The 24,486-nt window shown below is 43.5% G+C and overlaps 1 protein-coding gene across 3 annotated transcripts in view; it reads left to right on the top strand.

Annotated features, from left to right (window-relative positions):
• Positions 1–24,486, top strand: part of PARD3B (par-3 family cell polarity regulator beta) — a 617,714-nt gene that overhangs the window by 490,228 nt on the left and 103,000 nt on the right. For all 3 annotated transcript variants that reach the window (XM_053366051.1, XM_053366062.1, XM_053366043.1), the window contains one exon: positions 17,929–18,064. In XM_053366051.1, coding sequence (XP_053222026.1) covers positions 17,929–18,064 — 136 coding nt within the window. The remainder of the gene's footprint in view (positions 1–17,928; positions 18,065–24,486) is intronic.

Genomic DNA, 24,486 nt, shown 5'->3' with positions numbered 1-24,486 from the left:
ATAAATAGGTACCGCTCTGGCGGGAAGGTAAATGGCATTTCTGTGCTCTGCTCTGGTTCGCTGGAAGCGGCTTAGTCATGCTGGCCACATGACCCTGGAAGCTGTACGCCGACTCCCTCGGCCAATAAAGCGAGATGAGCACTGCAACCCCAGAGTCGGCCACGACTGGACCTAATGGTCCTTTACCTTTTATACACACACACACACACACACACACACACACATTTTTATTAATTTCTTAACATATCAATTCCAGCAGTCATACAACATAGCTTCTCATCTTATATAATATTTTGGACTTCTGTCAACACCTCTGATGATTTTCCGTTCTCTGTCACTTTCTTAATTTTTATATTACATTTAATTATCCTTAACTAATAGTTCTCCTCATAGTCTTTCTTGCAATATTTCAAATAATTCACCTTACAAAACTTCTTGCAATCCTGCTAGCGTAATCTGTTCATCCCAATTGCTTTTCAGATAGCTTGGAAATTTACTCCAGTCTTCTGAGAATCTCTGGTCCCGCAGGTTTCGAATCCTTCCTGTTCATTTATCTAACTCTGCATAGTCCATCAATTTCATCCTCCAGTCTTCTTTCGTCGGTAATTATTCTTGCTTCCATTTTTGTGCCAATAATATTCTTGCTGCTGTCATTGCATATAAAAACAGGCAGCCTTTCTGATTCAGTCCACTGCCATGCGTACCTCCAGAGGTGCCCAAGGTTCATGTTTTTGTTGGATAACGTGGTGCCTAACTTCACTGGCAATTGTTTTTTGCCACTGCAATAATAATAAGATATGGCATGGAATCTCCATTTTGGTAGTATCGTACTTTGACTCTCCCACCATTTTCTTTTTAACCAGTTCATAGACTTTTCCTGGTTTGGAAAAACAGAAATCGGAAGCCTGCGGCTGATTTCGGCTGCAAAATCTGCAAGCTGTGGGGTTTTTTTAACATTTTGAGTACTCTTTATTTGAATTTTAACTTCTGTTATCTTAGAGAATTGTCAGAGCGCTCTTCTATCGCAGTATCATTCATTTGCTCAAGTAGAGATGTAAACATCAAAAGCTCATTTCCTTGTATACTATCTTTTCTCTCCATGGCTGACAAAGATGAAAGCTTGAAATATTGGAGAGTTATATTTTTTTAGTGTGGGTTTTATTTTTATCATTTCCCCCCCCCCCAACTATTCTTTTTCTTTCTTCCTATTATTGAAGCTGCGAAGGCGCTTCGATAAAACATGCAAGATTTCACTGCTCTGAAATAAAATGCTGGCATCGTAAATGTAGCCTTTGTAACGCACCCTTTGAAATTCACCATCCTTGACTTCTTAAAGTGAGTGATACCATAAATGAACAATACCATTCAGGAGTGCTTTCCCACATGTTTTATGTACGTACAAGACAGGGATGTTCCTGTCTGTAGACAGAATTCTGTTTTGACTTTTATGGCATTGTAGCTATAGGAATCGACATGTTCCTCCAATCAGTACACAGTTGTCTTTCTTAGTTTGGGATGATTTCTTCCCCTCCTGCCAGAATCAATTAAAATGGGGTTGGGGTGGTGGGGTTTCATTCTTTGCTGCTCCACGATTTCTGTTCTCATCCTGAAGCAAAGTTCTTAACCTGAGGTACTATTTCTGGGTTAGCGGAGTCTGTAACCTGAAGCATATGTAACCTGAAGCATGTGTAACCCGAGGTAAAGGTGAAGGTAAAGGGACCCCTGACCATTAGGTCCAGTCATGACCCGCTCTGGGGTTGTGGCGCTCATCTCGCTTTATTGGCCAAGGGAGCCAGCGTACAGCTTCCGGGTCATGTGGCCAGCATGATTAAGCCGCTTCTGGTGAACCAGAGCAGCACACGGAAACGCTGTTTACCTTCCTGCCGGAGCGGTACCTATTTATCTACTTGCACTTTGAGGTGCTTTTGAACTGCTAGGTTCGCAGGAGCAGGGACCGAGCAACGGGAGCTCACCCCGTTGCGGGGATTCGAACCGCCGACCTTCTGATCGGCAAGTCCTAGGCTCTGTGGTTTAACCCACAGCGCCACCCGTGTCCCACTGTACCACACATCACTGTAGCCGAGGTACCACTGTAATAATAATAATAATAATAATAATAATAATAATAATAATAATAATAATAGAAGAAGAAGCCGTCCCTATTTTCATCAGAGAAATGTTGGAGTGTATGAACTCAGTACTAGTACACAGCTTCACAGACTCCTTCCTAAACCCAGCCTCTGGCTCCATCTATTACAGAATTGGGCTGGCCCAATACATTTTGTTTCCTGAGACAAAGGACAAGATGGCACCCAATTCCTCCTAAACAAGCCAACTGAATTGGTTTCTGAATCTTACTTCAACTCTGGTGATGGGGCAGTGTTTTCTCCCATGACATCTGATGGCAGAAGGGCAACTTATGGGGTGGAGAGCAGGCTGTATGGCATCCGCTATCAGAAGCAGCCACCTCACACCTTCATGGACCGTGAGGGTGTGTGACATCTCGTGCTGCGATGGTAAGCCCAGCTCTCTGCAGGATCCTCTCGCTCCCTGGAACTTAGCACTGAGTGCGTTGCATTCCCACTGAGAATGGCTGAGGGGGAAAATGAACTCTCCTTGTACCCAGCACTTACACCCTTGTGCAAATTAATTGAAACAAAGCATGTTTTCTATCTTACTCGTAATCCTGTGCTCAAAACAAGCACGAAAAGTTAGTTGATCATTATGGTGTCGGAAGCCTGCAGCCAATAGAAGGAATGATGCGCTCGCCACAATATATTGAGGTTCTACAAAAGAGAGTTATTCCAGAGCTGGAAAAGAGGTATCCTGACGGTACTGGGATATTGCAGCAGGACCTAGCCCCCTGTCACACATTGAAAGTGCTCCTGCGAACCTAGCAGTTCAAAAGCACCTCAAAGTGCAAGTAGATAAATAGGTACCGCTCTGGCGGGAAGGTAAATGGCATTTCTGTGCTCTGCTCTGGTTCGCTGGAAGCGGCTTAGTCATGCTGGCCACATGACCCTGGAAGCTGTACGCCGACTCCCTCGGCCAATAAAGCGAGATGAGCACTGCAACCCCAGAGTCGGCCACGACTGGACCTAATGGTCCTTTACCTTTTATACACACACACACACACACACACACACACACACACACACATTTTTATTAATTTCTTAACATATCAATTCCAGCAGTCATACAACATAGCTTCTCATCTTATATAATATTTTGGACTTCTGTCAACACCTCTGATGATTTTCCGTTCTCTGTCACTTTCTTAATTTTTATATTACATTTAATTATCCTTAACTAATAGTTCTCCTCATAGTCTTTCTTGCAATATTTCAAATAATTCACCTTACAAAACTTCTTGCAATCCTGCTAGCGTAATCTGTTCATCCCAATTGCTTTTCAGATAGCTTGGAAATTTACTCCAGTCTTCTGAGAATCTCTGGTCCCGCAGGTTTCGAATCCTTCCTGTTCATTTATCTAACTCTGCATAGTCCATCAATTTCATCCTCCAGTCTTCTTTCGTCGGTAATTATTCTTGCTTCCATTTTTGTGCCAATAATATTCTTGCTGCTGTCATTGCATATAAAAACAGGCAGCCTTTCTGATTCAGTCCACTGCCATGCGTACCTCCAGAGGTGCCCAAGGTTCATGTTTTTGTTGGATAACGTGGTGCCTAACTTCACTGGCAATTGTTTTTTGCCACTGCAATAATAATAAGATATGGCATGGAATCTCCATTTTGGTAGTATCGTACTTTGACTCTCCCACCATTTTCTTTTTAACCAGTTCATAGACTTTTCCTGGTTTGGAAAAACAGAAATCGGAAGCCTGCGGCTGATTTCGGCTGCAAAATCTGCAAGCTGTGGGGTTTTTTTAACATTTTGAGTACTCTTTATTTGAATTTTAACTTCTGTTATCTTAGAGAATTGTCAGAGCGCTCTTCTATCGCAGTATCATTCATTTGCTCAAGTAGAGATGTAAACATCAAAAGCTCATTTCCTTGTATACTATCTTTTCTCTCCATGGCTGACAAAGATGAAAGCTTGAAATATTGGAGAGTTATATTTTTTTAGTGTGGGTTTTATTTTTATCATTTCCCCCCCCCCAACTATTCTTTTTCTTTCTTCCTATTATTGAAGCTGCGAAGGCGCTTCGATAAAACATGCAAGATTTCACTGCTCTGAAATAAAATGCTGGCATCGTAAATGTAGCCTTTGTAACGCACCCTTTGAAATTCACCATCCTTGACTTCTTAAAGTGAGTGATACCATAAATGAACAATACCATTCAGGAGTGCTTTCCCACATGTTTTATGTACGTACAAGACAGGGATGTTCCTGTCTGTAGACAGAATTCTGTTTTGACTTTTATGGCATTGTAGCTATAGGAATCGACATGTTCCTCCAATCAGTACACAGTTGTCTTTCTTAGTTTGGGATGATTTCTTCCCCTCCTGCCAGAATCAATTAAAATGGGGTTGGGGTGGTGGGGTTTCATTCTTTGCTGCTCCACGATTTCTGTTCTCATCCTGAAGCAAAGTTCTTAACCTGAGGTACTATTTCTGGGTTAGCGGAGTCTGTAACCTGAAGCATATGTAACCTGAAGCATGTGTAACCCGAGGTAAAGGTGAAGGTAAAGGGACCCCTGACCATTAGGTCCAGTCATGACCCGCTCTGGGGTTGTGGCGCTCATCTCGCTTTATTGGCCAAGGGAGCCAGCGTACAGCTTCCGGGTCATGTGGCCAGCATGATTAAGCCGCTTCTGGTGAACCAGAGCAGCACACGGAAACGCTGTTTACCTTCCTGCCGGAGCGGTACCTATTTATCTACTTGCACTTTGAGGTGCTTTTGAACTGCTAGGTTCGCAGGAGCAGGGACCGAGCAACGGGAGCTCACCCCGTTGCGGGGATTCGAACCGCCGACCTTCTGATCGGCAAGTCCTAGGCTCTGTGGTTTAACCCACAGCGCCACCCGTGTCCCACTGTACCACACATCACTGTAGCCGAGGTACCACTGTAATAATAATAATAATAATAATAATAATAATAATAATAATAATAATAGAAGAAGAAGCCGTCCCTATTTTCATCAGAGAAATGTTGGAGTGTATGAACTCAGTACTAGTACACAGCTTCACAGACTCCTTCCTAAACCCAGCCTCTGGCTCCATCTATTACAGAATTGGGCTGGCCCAATACATTTTGTTTCCTGAGACAAAGGACAAGATGGCACCCAATTCCTCCTAAACAAGCCAACTGAATTGGTTTCTGAATCTTACTTCAACTCTGGTGATGGGGCAGTGTTTTCTCCCATGACATCTGATGGCAGAAGGGCAACTTATGGGGTGGAGAGCAGGCTGTATGGCATCCGCTATCAGAAGCAGCCACCTCACACCTTCATGGACCGTGAGGGTGTGTGACATCTCGTGCTGCGATGGTAAGCCCAGCTCTCTGCAGGATCCTCTCGCTCCCTGGAACTTAGCACTGAGTGCGTTGCATTCCCACTGAGAATGGCTGAGGGGGAAAATGAACTCTCCTTGTACCCAGCACTTACACCCTTGTGCAAATTAATTGAAACAAAGCATGTTTTCTATCTTACTCGTAATCCTGTGCTCAAAACAAGCACGAAAAGTTAGTTGATCATTATGGTGTCGGAAGCCTGCAGCCAATAGAAGGAATGATGCGCTCGCCACAATATATTGAGGTTCTACAAAAGAGAGTTATTCCAGAGCTGGAAAAGAGGTATCCTGACGGTACTGGGATATTGCAGCAGGACCTAGCCCCCTGTCACACATTGAAAGTGGTGAAGAAATTCATGACAGAGCAGCAAATACAGATACTTGATTGGCCAGGGAATTCCCCGAACGTAAATCCCATTGAGAATTTGTGGGCTATATGCAGAAGTCGCCTCCATGCTGTAGACTGTACAACTATGGAGAAGCTCATTCAGGCGCTGATTCAAGGGTAGTACAGGGATCCGAAAATCAACAGTGACGGTTCGAAACGAGTAGACTCCATGCCAAACCGTGTTCAAATGCTGCTTAAAAATAGCAGAGGTCATATCCGTTACTAATGTATGTATATTTGACTTTTGTACATGTATATGTGACTTTTGTACAATAAAGTACATAGCTTGTTTCAGTTAATTTGCACAAAGGTGTAGGATCTCCAGTCCGGAGCTGGTGTCAAGAGCCCAGCTAGGATAGCCTATGAAGGAGGTTCAAAGAGGAAGCCACAGACAGCCAGAGGGTTTAATTTATTTCACCCATGTTCCTCTTCTGCTATGAAATTGCCCTCCAAGCCCTCACTTTTTACATGATGGGGGCAGACACGGTGTTAAACCCAAAGTTCTGCTGCCGTCGCCTGCAGTTTGAAAATATGAGTTCAGAAATATGAATTTAGACAGGAAAGGCCCAGTAGCAAAATACTTTATTCAGAAACAAAATGCACCTACTCACTGAGTTTTGTTAAAGGAAGCTCAGTAAGACATCAGTCGTTACCCCCCAAAAAATTTGTTCTGTTGATTGACATCCACATCAGATTCTCAGGGATAAAGCAGCCAAGGTACCTTTGTGTGGTACCTGAGGCCTAGCGATACATATTGTATGCCACTGATATTGAACTGATAACATGAAAGAACGGCACCTTCTTTATGAAAGAAAAGTGCCATTGCCACACTGAGGTGATCAGAATGAAATGCCATCTAATAATATTGTTGTTACTGTTTAGTCATTTAGTCGTTTCCGACTCTTCATGACCCCATGGACCAGAGCACGCCAAGCACTTCTGTCTTCCACTGCCTCCCGCAGTTTGGTCAAACTCATGCTGGTAGCTTCGAGAACAATATCCAACCATCTCGTCCTCTGTCGTCACCTTGTGCCCTCCATCTTTCCCAACATCAGGGTCTTTTCCAGGGAGTCTTCTCTTCTCATGAGGTGGCCAAAGTATTGGAGCCTCAGCTTCAGGATCTGTCCTTCCAGTGAGCACTCAGGGCTGATTTCCTTAAGAATGGATAGATTTGATCTTCTTGCAGTCCATGGGACTCTCAAGAGTCTCCTCCAGCACCATACAGTGGTACCTCGGGTTACATACGCTTCAGGTTAAATACGCTTCAGGTTACAGACTCCGCTAACCCAGAAATAGTGCTCCGGTGGCACGGCAGCAGCAGGAGGCCCCATTAGCTAAAGTGGTGCTTCAGGTTAAGAACAGTTTCAGGTTAAGTACGGACCTCCGGAACGAATTAAGTACTGAACCCGAGGTACCACTGTAATTCAAAAGCATCAATTCTTCGGCGATCAGCCTTCTTTATGGTCCAGCTCTCACTTCCATACATCACTACTGGGAAAACCATAGCTTTAACTATAGGGACCCTTGTTGGCAAGGTGATGTCTCTGCTTTTTAATAATAATAATAATAATAATAATAATAATAATAAAGCAGGGTTAAAAAATGTTTTCCCCCCCTCCTTCGTTGATTGCTTCCCCAAAACATTAAATGTTAAATTAAACTTGTTTTGCACACTTGGCAACTACGACACGCAGATACTGAAGGATCCTGACTGAAGCAGCTGCGCAACATCCATGGCTCTCCATGCTTTATCACAAAGGGTCAGAGGCAGGGCATGGAACATCACGCATGAATAATGTTATATTGGGATATCTATTTCTTGCTTGGCAGTTTGGGGATGTTTCCCAGCAACCCCATTGCCCCTTAGCCATCTACTTAAATTTGGTTCACATTCCTTTCTGTTGCTCGTTTTTAGTAGTTCTGCTCAGCAAAGCACCCTGGTTTTGCTCTTAATGAAGTTCTCAACCCAGTTTGAGTGCTCAGTTGTGGAATTATTTTAACTGGCAAGGTGGGTAAAGCTGTGACGTGATGCCTGAATTTGACCAACTAGGGCCATTTCTCTCAGGCAGGGGGTTTTGGTGCATTTTCCAGTGGGCCCCAGTGCCACAGGCTACCCAGTGCCACCACCAACAAGTCCTTGCATGCTGAGTTAAGTTAGCTAGAAGACAATTGGGTGGGGAGGAAAGGTAGCTATCTATCCCTGAGGAGACCAAAGGATATGGCAAATAATCTAGGAATGGTGGATTAGATATCAGTAGAAAATTATGCCTGTAATTACCAGGTGATTGTGCCAAACTCTGCCTCCTCCTGCTGCCATTTTGTGACTGCTGGGTGTCGGAAATTTTCAGCCCTCTCAAGTGGGACCTGGGGGTAGAAAGTTTAAGAACCCCTGCTTTAAAGGAAATTCAATCAGTGTTTTTGACAGTGGACAAAAACCAGTTTGACAGAATTGTGTGTGGGGTTTTTATGAAGCTCCGCAGCTGGAGGCAGCGCCCAATTTCTTCTTTTCTTCTTTTTGCTCTCACTTACGGAAGTCAGGGCACCCAACTCTCACTGACACACTAAGTCCCCACTGCAAGCCTCCCCATTAACAAGGTTAAAAATAATTTAATTTTATTTTTTATTTTTATTTTTTAAATAATATTTTATTAAGTTTAACAATAGAAAAGTAGAACAATAAAAACACAGAGAAAATATAAAACACAACAATACAAACTTTCACGATACATAAAATACAAACATTTAACAAGAAAACAAAAAAAACAATCAACACTCAAAAAGTAGAATAAGAAAAACACAAATCACTCTTTTCTAATTATTCATCTTCAATTAACTTATTTTCCTGACTTCCTCACGCCTCCCTTTTTTATATCCCTTTTTAACAATTAGTTCAGCAAATTCGTATCCTACTACTTTATCCTTATTTATTTTACCCCCCAAGTTTCAAATTTTTATCTCTTATTACTAGAACCCCTTCATTTTAATTCAATGTCATCAGCATTCATACATTTTACAATACTTCTGTAAATAAGTTTTAAATTTTATTATTATTATTATTATTATTATTATTATTATTATTATTATTAATTTATTATTTATTATTTATACCCCGCCCATCTGGCTGGGCCTCCCCAGCCACTTTGGGCGGCTCCCATAGAAACCAAAAATACAGTAAAATATCACACGTTAAAAACTTCCCTGAACAGGGCTGCCTTAAGATGTCTTCTGAATGTCAGGTAGTTGTCAAGTGTCACTTGACAGAATTCTGTGAGTTTGGTGGTGCCTTTCCTGAAATGCTGCATGACATGCTTGTGGCAGCACAACGCTGCCCATTGGAAGGCAGGGGATTTTGATTTTAAAACCGCAAAAGACGACAGAGCCTTATTTCCTGTGCAGTGCCCTGCATAATACTGTCAGTTTCAGGATGAAGTGTGCTGGCACATTCATCCCAGGGGAAGATTCGACACCACTTGGTAGCCGCCCCATAACCAACCAGAGGCATCAATGCCGACTTTGTTGAGCTGCACTGTGAGGGGGGTGAGAAAGGCAGTGGCACCATATGTGCTGTGTACACATTAGGTGAACGCTGTTCACCACCAACCCAAATGCAAGTCATCATTGCATGCCACATAGTGGACATTGTTGTTGTTGTTTAGTCGTTTAGTCGTGACCCCATGGACCAGAGCACTCCAGGCACTCCTGTCTTCCACTGCCTCCCGCAGTTCGGTCAGACTCATGCTGGTAGCTTCGAGAACACTGTCCAACCATCTCGTCCTCTGTAGTCCCCTTCTCCTTGTGCCCTCCATCTTTCCCAACATCAGGGTCTTATCCAGGGAGTCTTCTCATCTCAGGATGTGGCCAAAGTGGAGCCTCATCTTCACGATCTGTCCTTCCAGTGAGCACTCAGGGCTGATTTCCTTCAGAATGGAGAGGTTTGATCTTCTTGCAGTCCATGGGACTCTCAAGAGTCTCCTCCAGCACCATAATTCAAAAGCATCAATTCTTTGGCGATCAGCCTTCTGGACATAGAAGATGACAATTGTGAAGGACACTTTTTCCTGCCAAAGGGCCTAACCACTTCCCCATTCTTACAACTAGCAGGGGTGTGGCTTCTTGCTAACATGGGAGAGATTATTCCCCTGGCAGGCAGGGTGCTTTTGCTAGTGACATACGGATAACAGCTCAAGAATTTACTTTCCTGGGTGATATGAGCAAAAGGCCCATTTTACACACACACACGCAAATTTTATTAATTTTTCTGTTTTACCATGTAAAGTACTCATTTTTACATCCTTAGTATATCAGTGACTTCCCTTCTTCTCTTTCCATTGTTCATTTTGCATATCATAAATCCCTGCCTATTTTACAAAAACTAAACCATTCAGTATTCCATTATTACATCTGTCAAAACTTATTTACGCTGTTAAATTTATCTTAATGCTTCCAATGTTTTCAAGTGTACACAATCCCTCCCCCATATATTCAATAAACATTTTCCAATCTTCTTTAAATGTATGTTCTTCTTGTTCTCTTGTTCTATATGTTAAGTCTGCAAGCTGTGCATATTGTGTCAATGTAAGCTGCCATTCTTCTTTGGTTGGGACCTCACTCGTTTTCCATTTTGGGGCTAACAAAACATGGGCCACAGTGTCCCCTTCTCCTTGTGCCTTCCATCTTTCCCAACATCAGGGTCTTTTCCAGGGAGTCTTCTCTTCTCATGAGGTGGCCAAAGTGGAGGGAGCCTCAGCTTCAGGATCTGTCCTTCCAATGAGCACTCAGGGCTGATTTCCTTAAGAATGGAGAGGTTTGATCTCCTTGCAGTCCATGGGACTCTCAAGAGTCTCCTCCAGCACCATAATTCAAAAGCATCAATTCTTCGGCGATCAGCTTTCTTTATGGTCCAGCTTTCACTTCCATACATCACTACTGGGAAAACCATTGCTTTTACTATACGGACCTTTGTTGGCAAGGTGATGTCTCTACTTTTTAAGATGCTGTCTAGGTTTGTCATTGCTTTTCTCCCAAGAAGCAGGCATCTTTTAATTTCGTGGCTGCTGTCACCATCTGCAATGATCATGGAGCCCAAGAAAGTAAAATCTCTCACTGCCTCCATTTCTTCCCCTTCTATTTGCCAGGAGGTGATGGACCCAGTGGCCATGATCCTCGTTTTTTTTTATATTGAGCTTCAGACCATATTTTGCGCTCACCTCTTTCACCCTCATTAAAAGGTTCTTTAATTCCTCCTCACTTAGTGGCATACATAAATAACCCTTTATTGACACCTGGGTATTTCATTCTGAATTATCCCCAACAGAAAGGACTCTGATTTTGGTTTTTTTTGGGGGGGAGTACTTTTAAACATTTTTTTCAATTCATTATGGATCATTTCCCAATACTCTTTTACCCTTTTACAAGTACACCATCCAATTTTAATTTTGAATTGGCTACAATAATTATCAGTGGATTGGCGGAGGTTTTGTTTTTTGTGTTGACAAACAACTTTTGGAGCATTTAATTCACATCTGGGCTAGAACACAGAACTGCATGGGGACTGCACAGTTTGTTCACTGGATTTGGGGACTTAGACACCTTAGTTTTTGGAGTGACTAGTTGAAGAATGAAAGTTTAACACCAGGACGAATCAAAGGCAAATCAGAAATAGTGACAGTGGTGGGTTCAATCATAGCCCATCCATTTTCCATTCCAAAACTGTAGTTTCAGGGCAGCCATAAAAGGAAAGGGATAATGCAGCTCTCTTTAACCATCTTACAATTTAAATGCTGATCACAAGTCTTATTGATGCATTCCAGCGAGATTCTTTATTGTATAAATTTTTTAAGTATTATTTTTGAAGTTGGCATAATTCTTTTATATTTCTATTTCAAGGTCTGATTTCTTTTCAGGACAATCATTTGTTCATCCTATGCAACTAAAAAAAAATACCCATCTTCTTCATTCCTTTGCTTTAGAATTGGTATCTGATCAAACCCATATTTTTAAATATATGTATTTATAGTCAGATGGGAGAATAGGTTGCAGTCAAAGTATGATTTTTCTTGAAAATGTGAGAAAATGGTGGTCTTTTTTTTTAATATTGCCTTATCAGTTTCTTTTTTTTATTACTGATGACTTCATTCTGTTTGAATTCAATGCTCCGGTTTCTTTGGGGTAAACTAATAGATTATGTATGCGATATTTGCCTGGCCCTGATTGAATTCATCTGCTGAGTTTGAATGCGGTTCATATATTCATGTAATTGTCAGGAGCCAAGTTGAAATTCAGAACTCTTAAATGATTGGGCATCACAGTCATTTCTTTCGCATTGCTTGGGGGACTTGCAGTGGGGTGCTTCTTCTCCCTCTCCTGACTCTGCAATGGTTACTCATTTCCTATTTATCTCCAGGGCTGTCTTAAGCATACCCGGCGCCATGGTGCAAAAATCCCTCCAGCGCCCCACCTCTGCACCCCCATTTCCCAGAGTTGCGTGTCGAGGTCCCCAAGCCACCCCCCAATAACTCACACATCACACATCAATTTCGGTTTGGGTTTTTGGCACTATTTTGGCCACAACTTTATTTAAATACACCCAAGTGAGTGGTTGATTAGGCATTGGTTCTGACTATCTGTCCTTGCCCAGGGGCAGAACTGACTTCCGGATTCCAGCGGAAGCCAGTGAGGGAAACAATTTTGGGGAGAAAATGAAGCTGGGCCTCAGTCCCTCACTTCTCAGCCTCATGCTCCTGGGGCCCAAGTCCGATGCCAGGGACAAGGGCAAAAAGAATGGCAAGCCCCTGGATTCCTTTAACGGAATTCCCTTTCCGCATCACCATTTGAGGGGTAGGCACTTACCCCTCCACCAACCAATTTGAGCCAATGCCTAACCGCCAACCTTACAAGTTGTGACAATTTGCTACGCAGTAGGCAAAACCAAATGGCACCAGCCAATCAGCCAAATGGACAAATTCCTACCAGGTCCCTGCCTCAAAGCAGACGACCCCATGACAGGCATAGCAAGGTCAAGCGAACAACACCCCCCCCCCCAATACAGGGAGGGTGGGCGGGTGATCCGGTGCAAGCAGCCAAGAGGACGCCCAAAGTTGGGCGACCAGTATTTAAAACCTCTGACCCCTCCTTCAAAATTGGCAACAAGCAGTTCTCCCCAGCGACCCAATTAACCAATTCACTGCCTGGGTCACTCCACAAATCCACCCAGCAACACTGGGGTGGCTTGTATCCCCCACCGCAACACGCTCTCTCTGCTAGGGAGAACACGTTTTGTTGACCTTTCCCCAAGCCTCTGCGGGGATCGCTCTCCTCCTGCGGGGGCTTGGGAAGGAAGCTGCCAGTCATATTGTTGGTGGGGTGCAGCTTCCATCCTAAGCCTCTGCGGAGATCGCTCACCTCCCATGGAGGCTTGGGAAGCAGGCTGCATGCCCACCAGCCATATGGTTGACGGGGCACAGCTGGCGGACATGCAGGAGAGAAAGGGGAGGCCGCCGGCAAAGCCATGCAGCTCCCCCACTCGCTGTGGTGCCCCTGAGAGGCCAGCGCCCTGGCGCAACGTGCCAGTAAGCCCAATGGAAAAGATGGCTCTGTTTCTCTCCTCAATTACAGTGGTACCTCGGGTTAAGTACTTAATTCGTTCCGGAGGTCTGTTCTTAACCTGAAACTGTTCTTAACCTGAAGCACCACTTTAGCCAATGGGGCCTCCTGCTGCCGCCGCGCTGCCGGAGCACGATTTCTGTTCTTATCCTGAAGCAAAGTTCTTAACCTGAAGCACTATTTCTGGGTTAGCAGCATCTGTAACCTGAAGTGTATGTAACCTGAAGCGTATGTAACCCGAGCTACTGAAATCTTTAAAAAGCCAGTACTTCTAACTATCTGGGCAGTTATTAAGGAAAACATCTCTTAAGGCTGTGTCCAACATTTTATGTTTGGAGGATAAAATGGGGGTGTACTGCCAACACTGACCTTCCTCAGCTTCCACCCACCAACCCACCCCTTTCAGAAGAATTTCGCTCTTATTGTAGTGTGGACCTTTGTAGCTCCAACCTGCAGCTAAATTGTGGGCAATCTGCTGGTGAAAGTTCATTCTAAAGCACACAGCAGCTTGGTTTTTTATTTAGCCCCTAATATTTAAGACTCTGGGCCAGGTTAAGCTTGCAATTATCCTGCAGAAGGATTCTCAGAAGAGGTTTGCTGCCCCACAAAAATGACCAACAAAGCCAACTTGCTATTCTACCATATAGATTTGCCGACAGATTGTATTTTATAGACAGCGCTTCCAGCAAGGGCAGCTTCTCACATTATGTTGTGGAGACGACAGTGCCTGCTACCTCACGAAATCAGCCGAGTGGTCTTTGCTACAGGGAACCAGGCAGAGGGCCTTCTCGGTAGTGGCGCCCGCTCTGTGGAATGCCCTTCCAGCAGATGTCAAAGCGATAAACAACTACCTGACATTCAGAAGACATCTTAAGGCAGCCCTGTTCAGGGAAGTTTTAAACGTGTGATATTTTACTGTATTTTTGGTTTCTATGGGAGCCGCCCAAAGTGGCTGGGGAGGCCCAGCCAGATGGGCAGGGTATAAATAATAAATAATAAATTATTATTATGATTATTACTATTATTATTATTATTATTATTATTATTATTATTACCTTAGTGAAAAGTGCTCTCACTTACGGAAGTCAGGGCACCCAACTCTCACTGACACACTAAGTCCCCACTGCAAGCCTCCCCATTAACAAGGTTAAAAATAATTTAATTTTATTTTTTATTTTTATTTTTTAAATAATATTTTATTAAGTTTAACAATAGAAAAGTAGAACAATAAAAACACAGAGAAAATATAAAACACAACAATACAAACTTCCACGATACATAAAATACAAACATTTAACAAGAAAACAAAAAAAAAATCAACACTCAAAAAGTAGAATAAGAAAAACACAAATCACTCTTTTCTAATTATTCAACTTCAATTAACTTATTTTCCTGACTTCCTCACGCCTCCCTTTTTTATATCCCTTTTTAACAATTAGTTCAGCAAATTCGTATCCTACTACTTTATCCTTATTTATTTTACCCCCCAAGTTTCAAATTTTTATCTCTTATTACTAGAACCCCTTCATTTTAATTCAATGTCATCAGCATTCATACATTTTACAATACTTCTGTAAATAAGTTTTAAATTTCCTCCAATCTTCTTCCACCAACTCTTCTCCCTGGTCTCGGATTCTGCCAGTCATCTCAGCCATTTCCATATAGTCGATTACTTGCATCTGCCATTCTAAAAATAATTTTAAAAGGGTTAATTTGGCTGTGTTCAAAGCAAGAGGGACAACAAGCAAGTGGTAGGTTCTCTGTGCAGAGAAGATGGAGAAATGCTATTGGGTGACAGAGAGAAGGCGGAACTGCTCAACACCTGCTTTGCCTCTGTTTTCATGCAAAAGGAAAGCAATGCCCAACCTGGTAGTAACAGAATAAATGATGTAAAGAGGGAGCGGCAGTTCCAAGTTAGGAACAGAGGTGGTAAGGGAACACCTAGCTTCTTTAAATGAATTCATACCTCCAGGGCCTGATGAGCTGCACCCAAGGGCAATTTCAGAGCCTCTGTCTGAGGATTCTTGGAGAACAGGTGAGGTCCCTGCAGATTGGTGGGGAAATGTTGTCCCCATCTTCAAAAACAGGGGGAAAGAAGACCCAGGTAACTACCACCCAGGGTGCTTGACATCCATACCAGGAACGTTCCTTGATGTTGTTTAGTCATTTAGTCGTGTCCAACTCTTCATGACCCCATGGACCAGAGCACGCCAGGCACTCCTGTCTTCCACTGCCTCCTGCAGTTTGGTCAAACTCATGCTGGTAGCTTCGAGAACACTATCCAACCATCTCGTCCTCCGTCGTCCCCTTCTCCTTGTGCCCTCCATCTTTCCCAACATCAGGGTTTTTCCAGGGAGTCTTCTCTTCTCATGAGGTGGCCAAAGTATTGGAGCCTCAGCTTCAGGATCTGCCCATCCAGTGAGCACTCAGGGCTGATTTCCTTCAGAATGGAGAGATTTGATCTTCTTGCAGTCCATGGGACTCTCAAGAGTCTCCTCCAGCACCATAATTCAAAAGCATCAATTCTTCGGCTATCAGCCTTCTTTATGGTCCAGCTCTCACTTCCATACGTCACTACGGGGAAAACCATAGCTTTAACAGGAAAGGTCCTAGAACAGATAATTCAGCAGTTGCTCTGTGAGCACTTAAAAAAGGATCCAGCATGGGTTTCTCAAAGCAAGTCATACCACACAAATTTCATTTCTTTTTTTTAATGGAGTTACAAACTTGTTGCATCAGGGGAATGCTGTGGACATTGTTTATCTTGATTTAAGTTAGGCTTTTGACAAAGTCCCCCAAGATACTCTTTCAAGGAAGCTGGTAAATTGGGGGTTGAAAGAGATAACTGTTAGGTGGATTTGCAGCAGGTTGACTGACTAAATCCAAAGAGTACTGATTAAAAGTTCCTTGTCATTCTGGAAGAAAATGACAAGTGGGGTGCTTCAGGGTTCTGTTGTTGTTCAACGTCTTTATAAATGACTTGGATGAATGAGTTGAGGGGATGCTCATCTAATTTGCAGATGGCACCAAACTGGGAGGGGTAGCTAATGCCACAGAAGACAGAATTGGGATTCAAAATGACCTTAACAGATTGGAGAGCTGTGCCCAAACTAACAAAAGGAATTTAAATAGGGACAAATGTGAGGTTCTGCACTTAGGCAGGAAGAACCAGCTGCACCAGTAAAAGACGGCCATCACCTGGCTTACTAGTAGCACATGTGAGAAGGATCTAGGGGTCTTGGTGGACCACAAGCTTAACATGAGGCAACATTGTGATGCAGCAGCAAAAAAAGCTAATGCTATTCTAGGCTGCATCAGCAGATGTATAGTGCCCAGATCAGGAGCTTGGTTTCCATGGTGTGCCTATATTATTTACCCAATGAGGCCTCATTCATCAAAAACTATTCCTTCTCCCTTGACATTTAATACCCACATTGGGCAGGCATGGGGAATGTATATATGGCATCCATAAACGTCTCTGTGAATCAAATTAGTCTAGTATTTTTATATCTAAACCCGCATAAGACAGGAAATATAAATCTTAGCCAGCTAGCAGTACTCCCCACCCCACCCCGCATACACTTCCATTTCTTTCTTCGCTTTATGCATCTAATGCAAGCTTAATATTGCTGTAATTTAGAGGCTGATTGTGCATCTCAAACATCACTGTCTCCTTCCTCCCACCCAACTATCTCTCAGCCCTTTCAACCACAGTGTTCTAACTGTGAACAAATTACTTCAGTAGCCAACCGAGCCATAGCAATCACTGCAGCCAAGCCGGAGAATTGTTTCATGGAAACCACGGTTTTGTTTTAAGTAGCAGGTTGAAAGTTAAGTTGTGGCAGGAACTCCTCACCCTCAGAGAGGAATAACTTGAACCCAGGTGTCTGCAGAAGTTTCCAGATGTCTTGGGTGTCGGTGTTTCAGGTTGAGCTCTGCGGTGACGCAAAATAAACTTGCGGTGTGGACAGACCCAAATAAATATTAGCATGTTCCATTTCATTTGTTAAATATTTTGCTTTCTTGAATTTGTGGCTTGGAGGCAAGGTGTAAACCAGGGGCCGGCAATGTTTTTGTGGCTTGAGCCGGTTCACGGTGGGCCGGAATGCATGTGCATGCATGCGCTAATACTATTTCCAGTGCGGAGGAGGCGTGCGCAGTTTCCCATTGGCTGCAAGAGTTTCCTGCAGCCAATGGGAAGCCGGCCAGCGTCACGGAAGGCGGTCCATAGGAGCTGACTGAGTGGGTGGCAGGGGTCCCTGAGCGGGTGGTGGGGGTCCATGGGCCTTAGGCTGCCAACCCCTGGTGTAAACGGTGCAAGCAGGAGCCCTAACTAGCCTGCCCGTGCACATACCCAAAATGAAAGTTTTCACTACAACTTGAACTGAAAATGAATTCCACCTGGACTCTGTGCTGACAATGTAAACACCCTCTGATGCAACTAATCCTACATTTTCTTCATTCTCCAGTGACCATCCACCTGTTGGCACTGCAGACCGCATCCAGAAGTTACGGAAGGAGTACCATCAAGCAAGACGAGAAGGCTTACCTTTCTACGACGAAGAGGAGGGCAGAGGAAGACCATCTGATTATGATCAGCACTGGGTAAGGTGCTCCGCCGAAGTCTAATAAGTATGCATCGAATATTACAGGGACAACACACACAAAATTAGTTGTGTTTCCCAAATAATTCATTGAGAAGTATATGTTGGCCAGCCTTGCAAATAACCCCACATAAGTTACTAGCCTGTGAAAAAAATTAGTAGCCTACTGGGGGCTGGCAGAGTAGGGACAGAGAGTGCCATGCCTCATTCGCCACCCTGTGACACTTTTCATAGCTCACAGCTTCTGCCTGCTTACTTGCTCACCTAGATGGGGCTGTGTGTACTTTGTTGTTGTTGTTGTTTAGTCGTTTAGTCGTGTCCGACTCTTCGTGACCCCATGGACCAGAGCACGCCAGGCCCTCCTGTCTTCCACCGCCTCCCACAGTTTGGTCAAACTCATGCTGGTAGCTTCAAGAACACTGTCCAACCATCTCATCCTCTGTCATCCCCTTCTCCTTTTGCCCTCCATCTTTCCCAACATCAGGGTCTTTTCCAAGGAGTCTTCTCTTCTCATGAGGTGGCCAAAGTATTGGAGTCTCAGCTTCAGGATCTGTCCTTCCAGTGAGCACTCAGGGCTGATTTCCTTAAGAATTGATAGGTTTGATCTTCTTGCAGTCCGTGGGACTCTCAAGAGTCTCCTCCAGCACCATAATTCCAAAGCATCAATTCTTTGGTGATCAGCCTTTTTTATGGTCCAGCTCTCACTTCCATACATCACTACTGGGAAAACCAGTGTTGTTGTTTAGTCGTTTAGTCGTGTCCGACTCTTCGTGACCCCATGGACCAGAGCACGCCAGGCACTCCTGTCTTCCACCGCCTCCCACAGTTTGGTCAAAGGGAAAACCATAGCTTTTACTATACAGAACTTTGTTGGCAAGCAGACAATTTATTTTTATCTGTGGCTTCTACAGAAGTGCTTAAATGCAAGGGTGATGTAGATTTTGGTAGCTAAGGAAGAACCATAGCCACTATCCTATGGTCTAACAGGTGAGCATGGCAACTGATATATTTCAGTCGCCGTTCCGTTCTTCAGTTGATTTCGTGTTCTGCTAGGCTAATTGAGATAGATTCATGTGATGGAAAGAGGTACATATCCTCACCAGGGGTCTGCTGTGGTCATGAAACATCTTTTTTACCGCCTCCCCATCCCAACCCGTTCCTATATGTGCCAAGTTGCTACATGTTCATATGAAAGCAGGTAATGGCATTTGATTTCCTTTCTCCAGAATTATGATCAAGCCTCACTTTCCCTCCCCAAGTTAATAACTGCTCTGTGAAAAGCTTGGGGCCTTTCAGTGATACACTGGCCATTATGCTAAGTAAGCTATAAAGTGGAGTCCCTTTGATTGTGTAAGCAGAAATGAGTGCCTCTGCATCTGTGCCCTGTGCTAGACTCTTAAATTCTCCCCAGTCTCAGACTACACTGGCTGTTTTCTTATCACATGACAGAGGAGCGGAAATGACTGAAATTGTTAAAAACAGTTTCCACTGGTTTTTATGATGATACCTTAACACTGAAAGCTGTAAATACCTTTGGAGTATATAATACACCATGGACTTCTATGCCCAAGCATGTTGCCAAAACTAAGGCTGATTTAACATTAAGGCTGTCCTAAATGTCCACAATAGGGTCGCGGGTGGTGCTGTGGGTTAAACCACAGAGCCTACGACTTGCCAGTCAGAAGGTTGGCGGTTTGAATCCCTGCGACAGGGTGAGCTCCCGTTGCTCGGTCCCTGCTCCTGCCAACCTAGCAGTTCGAAAGCATGTCAAAGTGCAAGTAGATAAATAGGGACCGCTCCGGCGGGAAGGTAAACGGCGTTTCCGTGTGCTGCTCTGGTTCGCCAGAAGCGGCTTAGTCATGCTGGCCGCATGACCCGGAAGCTGTACGCCGGCTCCCTCAGCCAGCAAAGCGAGATGAGTGCCGCAACCCCAGAGTCGGTCACGACTGGACCTAATGATCAGGGGTCCCTGTACCTTTTACTAAATGTCCACAAAGCAAACAACTTGCATGGAAAAGAAGCGGGGGGTGGATTTTGTGTGGCCATTTAACATTTTGGAAGTTTTTGTGTTTCTTGTGGTTTTTGTGCTTTGGCTGCCTCTTTTTGTATTTTTATTAAATATTTTCTTGATTTACAGAAGTATGTGTAATATCTTTCTCTTGTATTTTTTCCATGTAACATTTTTACAAATCAGTTTCATTTGTTGAGACATTAGGAAGAAAAGAGGGAGAGGGGTGGAGGGGTGGAAGACGGGTGGGGGTGGGGTCGGGTGGTGATGTTTCTATTTTGCTTAATGTATGTAGGGTTTGGTGTCAGTGTTGCTTGTGCAGGTTTTCTGCTGTTCACTTGTGTTCCTTTGGTGGTGAGAGAGGTTGGGGTTGGCCTTGTTTGTTTGTGATTGGTTGTGGTGATCTTTGTTTTTGTGTGTGAGTGGGGTGGGTGGGTGGGTGTTTTGAATCAGGTTAGCCATATTGATTCATATGTTGTTGGTGCATTCCTGTCGTTGTCTTGTTGGGCTGTCTATGTGATAAAGGGAAGCCATACCGGGGTAAGGGCGTCTTCTTCTGTTTGTCCCCGTGTCAGTTTCCGTTTATTGGTTAATTTTTCTAGTAGGGCTGTTTCCCATATTACTTGGTACCATTGGTCCATGCTTACTCCTGACAGGTCTCTCCAGTGTCTGGTTATAGTGTTTCTGGCTGCTGAAAGTAGGTGGGTTATGAGTTCTTTGTGGTGTAAATGGGCATTGTTGTCTTGGAAGATGTTTAGTAGGGCCAATTCTGGGGTGATTTCTAATACTTGCTTAGTTATTTTACATATTTCTCATAGGGCTGTTGTCCAGAATAGTTGGATTTGGGGGCACTCCCACCACACGTGGAGGTATGTGCCTGTGGAGGTGCACCCTCTCCTGGGCGTATTAGCGCTAGTTTTCTTGGTGTTAGGTGTGACTTCTTTTCTTTTCGTTGATATGGATTTAAAGGGGGGTTTAGACCACATTCTGGTCCATTGAGTGGGGTTAATTTTGGCAGCCTTTTTTGAACCAATATATTGAATCCTTCTTGCTGGCGACATGACCCCAGCTGCTTACAGGTCATGCTGTCAGCCAGATGATATCACAATGCGACCTAGCCAATAAGGTATGGTTGTGTGACATCACAAAGCCAATTTAGAGTAATTATTATTATTATTATTATTATTATTATTATTATTATTATTATTATTTCTACCCCGCCCATCTGGCTGGGTTTCCCCAGCCACTCTGGGCGGCTTTCAACAACATTAAAAACAGAATAAAACTTCAAACATTTAAAACTTCCCTAAACAGGGCTGCCTTCAGATGTCTTCTAAAAGTCAGATAGTTGTTTATTTCCTTGACACCTGATGGGAGGGTGTTCCACAGGGCAGGCACCACCACTGAGAAGGCCCTCTGCCTGGTTCCCTGTAACCTCACTTCTGAACCTCCAGAGTGGGCTGTTTTCAGCTTCTCTACCAAATTACCAAAAGAAGCAAAACTGTTTGCAAAAACAAAACCACTTCCTCGCCCTTCCTCATCTATTGATTTCGGTATCTATGCCATAATTTTCAGTGACGTTAGGTCAAATCCTCATAGACTAGAACTACATTGCATCAATATGTAATTTTGTATATTAACAAGGATTGAGGTGTCCCTTAAAATCTTCTATCTCTACCTGTAACATTTCATGATCTCTTTAATACGCCGCTTCTGTACAAAGACTTTGTGCTATCTTTTTAGTACAGTGGTACCTCGGGTTACAGGCCCTTCAGGTTACAGACGTTTCAGGTTACAGACTCCACTAACCCAGAAATAGTACCTCGGGTTAAGAACTTTGCTTCATGTTGAGAACAGAAATCACGTGGCGGCAGCAGCAGCAGGAGGCCCCATTAGCTAAAGGGGTACCTCAGGTTAAGAACAGTTTCAGGTTAAGAGTGGACCTCCAGAATGAATTAAGTTCTTAACCCGAGGTACCACTGTAGATTCTTCTACCTTATGAATTAGAGCAGTTTTGGAATATCCGTGTTTTGTAAATCAAGCTGTATGTTCAGGTAAGGGGTGTTTAATGTATTACGGTATTTTAATATTTTGTTGGAAGCCGCCCAGAGTGGCTGGGGAAGCCCAACCAGATGGGCGGGGTATAAACAAATTATTATTATTATTATTATTATTATTATTATTATTATTATTTCTGAATGTAACAAATACAGTCTAATGGGGGTCTGGCGGGAAAGGTTGCTAGGATGGGGGTGAGGTTTGTGCTCTGGAGCTGTGGAGTGGAGAGGATCCCAGGGAAACCTTAGGTTAGTTAACATACAAATCCAAACAAATAAATTTGATAGGACTATGGATTCTTCATCAAATAAACTACCTCAGTGGATGACTAAAGAGGCCAAAGTGGACAAAAAGAATAATCCAGTCCATCGGAATGTCCTGGGAGACAACCTTCCCTTCTTAGAATTCCATGGTTCTGTTGTTTACAGCTATAACGCAAACGATTGTTCCTTACTCTCTGAGGATATTGTTACAACATTATCTTACGGAGCTGCGTTAGGATTTGACATTGAATGGCCGCCATGCTACACTAAAGGGAAGGAAGGCAATGTTGCTTTAATCCAACTCTGTGGTTCTGAACAAAAGTGCTATTTGTTTCACATCTCTTCTATGTCAAGTCAGTACTGTGCTAGCTAATCTCTCAACAAAATGGACTTCTTAAGTTGTCCTTTCATCTAAGCTGTAGCTCAGTTTGTTTTCTTTGTCGGACACAATTTATTTTGTAAAGCAGCAAGAGGCCTGCTCTCACACTAGTAGGACGTTTTGTACCCTGGCAGTCCAAATTCTGTACCAATAAAAGTTGGACTTGCTTAACTTATGCAATGTAAGAACCATCTTGGTGGATTTCAATGTTCAGGGAGGTTCTGTAAGCCCTCCCACAGTGGAATACCAGTCAAATATATAGCTCTATATAACTGTAAAAAAAAAAGGCCAAATACAGTTTAATAATAATAATAATAATTTACTATTTGTACCCTGCCCATATGGCTGGGTTTCCCTAGCCTCTCTGGGCGGCTTCCAACAAAGATTAAAAATACATTAAAATGTCACAGGGCTGTCTTCAGATGCCTTCAGATGTCTTCTAAATGTCAGGTAGTTGTTTAATTCCTTGACATCTGGTGGGAGGGCATTCCACAGGAAGGGTGCCACTACCGAGAAGGCCCTCTGCCTGGTTCCTTGTAGCTTTGCTTCTCGCAATGAGGGAACTGGCAGAAGGCCCTTGGCGCTGGATCTCAGTGTCCGGGCAGAACGATGGGGGTGGAGACGCTCCTTCAGGTATACTGGGCCGTTTATAATAGAACAGATGGTCATCCAACTAGGAAGCTATGTCAAAAATCAGTATTGTCCATTGTGCATCACTAAACCTACCCTGCGGTATCTTAATTCCTGTTTCCCTGGACCAGAATCCCTGCCTAATGCAGAAATCTGGGTTATCTGAGTTATTAATCAAGAGAGAGCATGTCACAGCACCCTAGACCTCCCCTCCAAGTCAGCAACTGGGGTTACAACCAAGGCTCCAGACTTTCATGATCTGAATTGTGGTGCCTTGGGGGTGGCTTTCTGTACCCCTTGATTTTTAACCTCTAGCCTTGCTGCTAATTGTCTGCATGATATATTATTGACTCTTATTTCAAACTCCGGTGGGGTTCACCATACCCAGGTCTTGCTTCTCTCCTTCCTCTTTTCATTTGTTTGTGTTTCTTGCTGAACATCGAGCCCAAGGAAGTGTTAGGATGAACGCAATAGCTAGCTCACTGCATAGTGACTTTTTGTAGGTTCTAACAGAGATATTCTTGTTGGGATTTCTGCTGAATAAATCAATTTAACGTACTCCTGATGAAGTCAACCTTATTTGGCAAATATACAAAGTTTTAGTGCTTAGGTGGGTTTTTTTGAAAAAGAAAACTATTCACCAAACGGTGCTCATAAATAACTTGCCTGTGCTCCCAGGGTAGATGTTTAAAGAATAATTGATGTCCCAGCAAATAATCCTAGACCTGGTCAATGAAGCTTTGAGAGCAGGCTGAGGAATCCCATTTCTTATCAAGCCTTGAAGGGCTTTATTACCTTGCTGAGGGAGCTCAGACCTGCGGCCCCATATAGTCTCCAAAGCCTCACAAAGGTCTCTTCTGAGTAATCCTCTTTAAGCCATTTCTATTAGGTGTAATACCCTAAGATTACTGATTCCCAAGGCGACATGTTTTTTGAGAGGAGAAGTTGTTAATCAAAGCACCCAAGATAGCTTTAAAGCTCTCAGTCCCTCGGATTAATATCAGGCGTCTCAAGACTCTTTCCATTTCTCATTCAGATGCATTTGTGCTAACATTAACTCGGCGGCTCGTAATGCAAGGAGGCTG

This window comes from Podarcis raffonei, chromosome 1 (genome assembly GCF_027172205.1).
Source record: "Podarcis raffonei isolate rPodRaf1 chromosome 1, rPodRaf1.pri, whole genome shotgun sequence".
NCBI lineage: Eukaryota > Metazoa > Chordata > Lepidosauria > Squamata > Lacertidae > Podarcis > Podarcis raffonei.
Note: the sequence above shows the minus strand (reverse complement) of the source record. Positions and strands in the feature narration are given on the sequence as shown.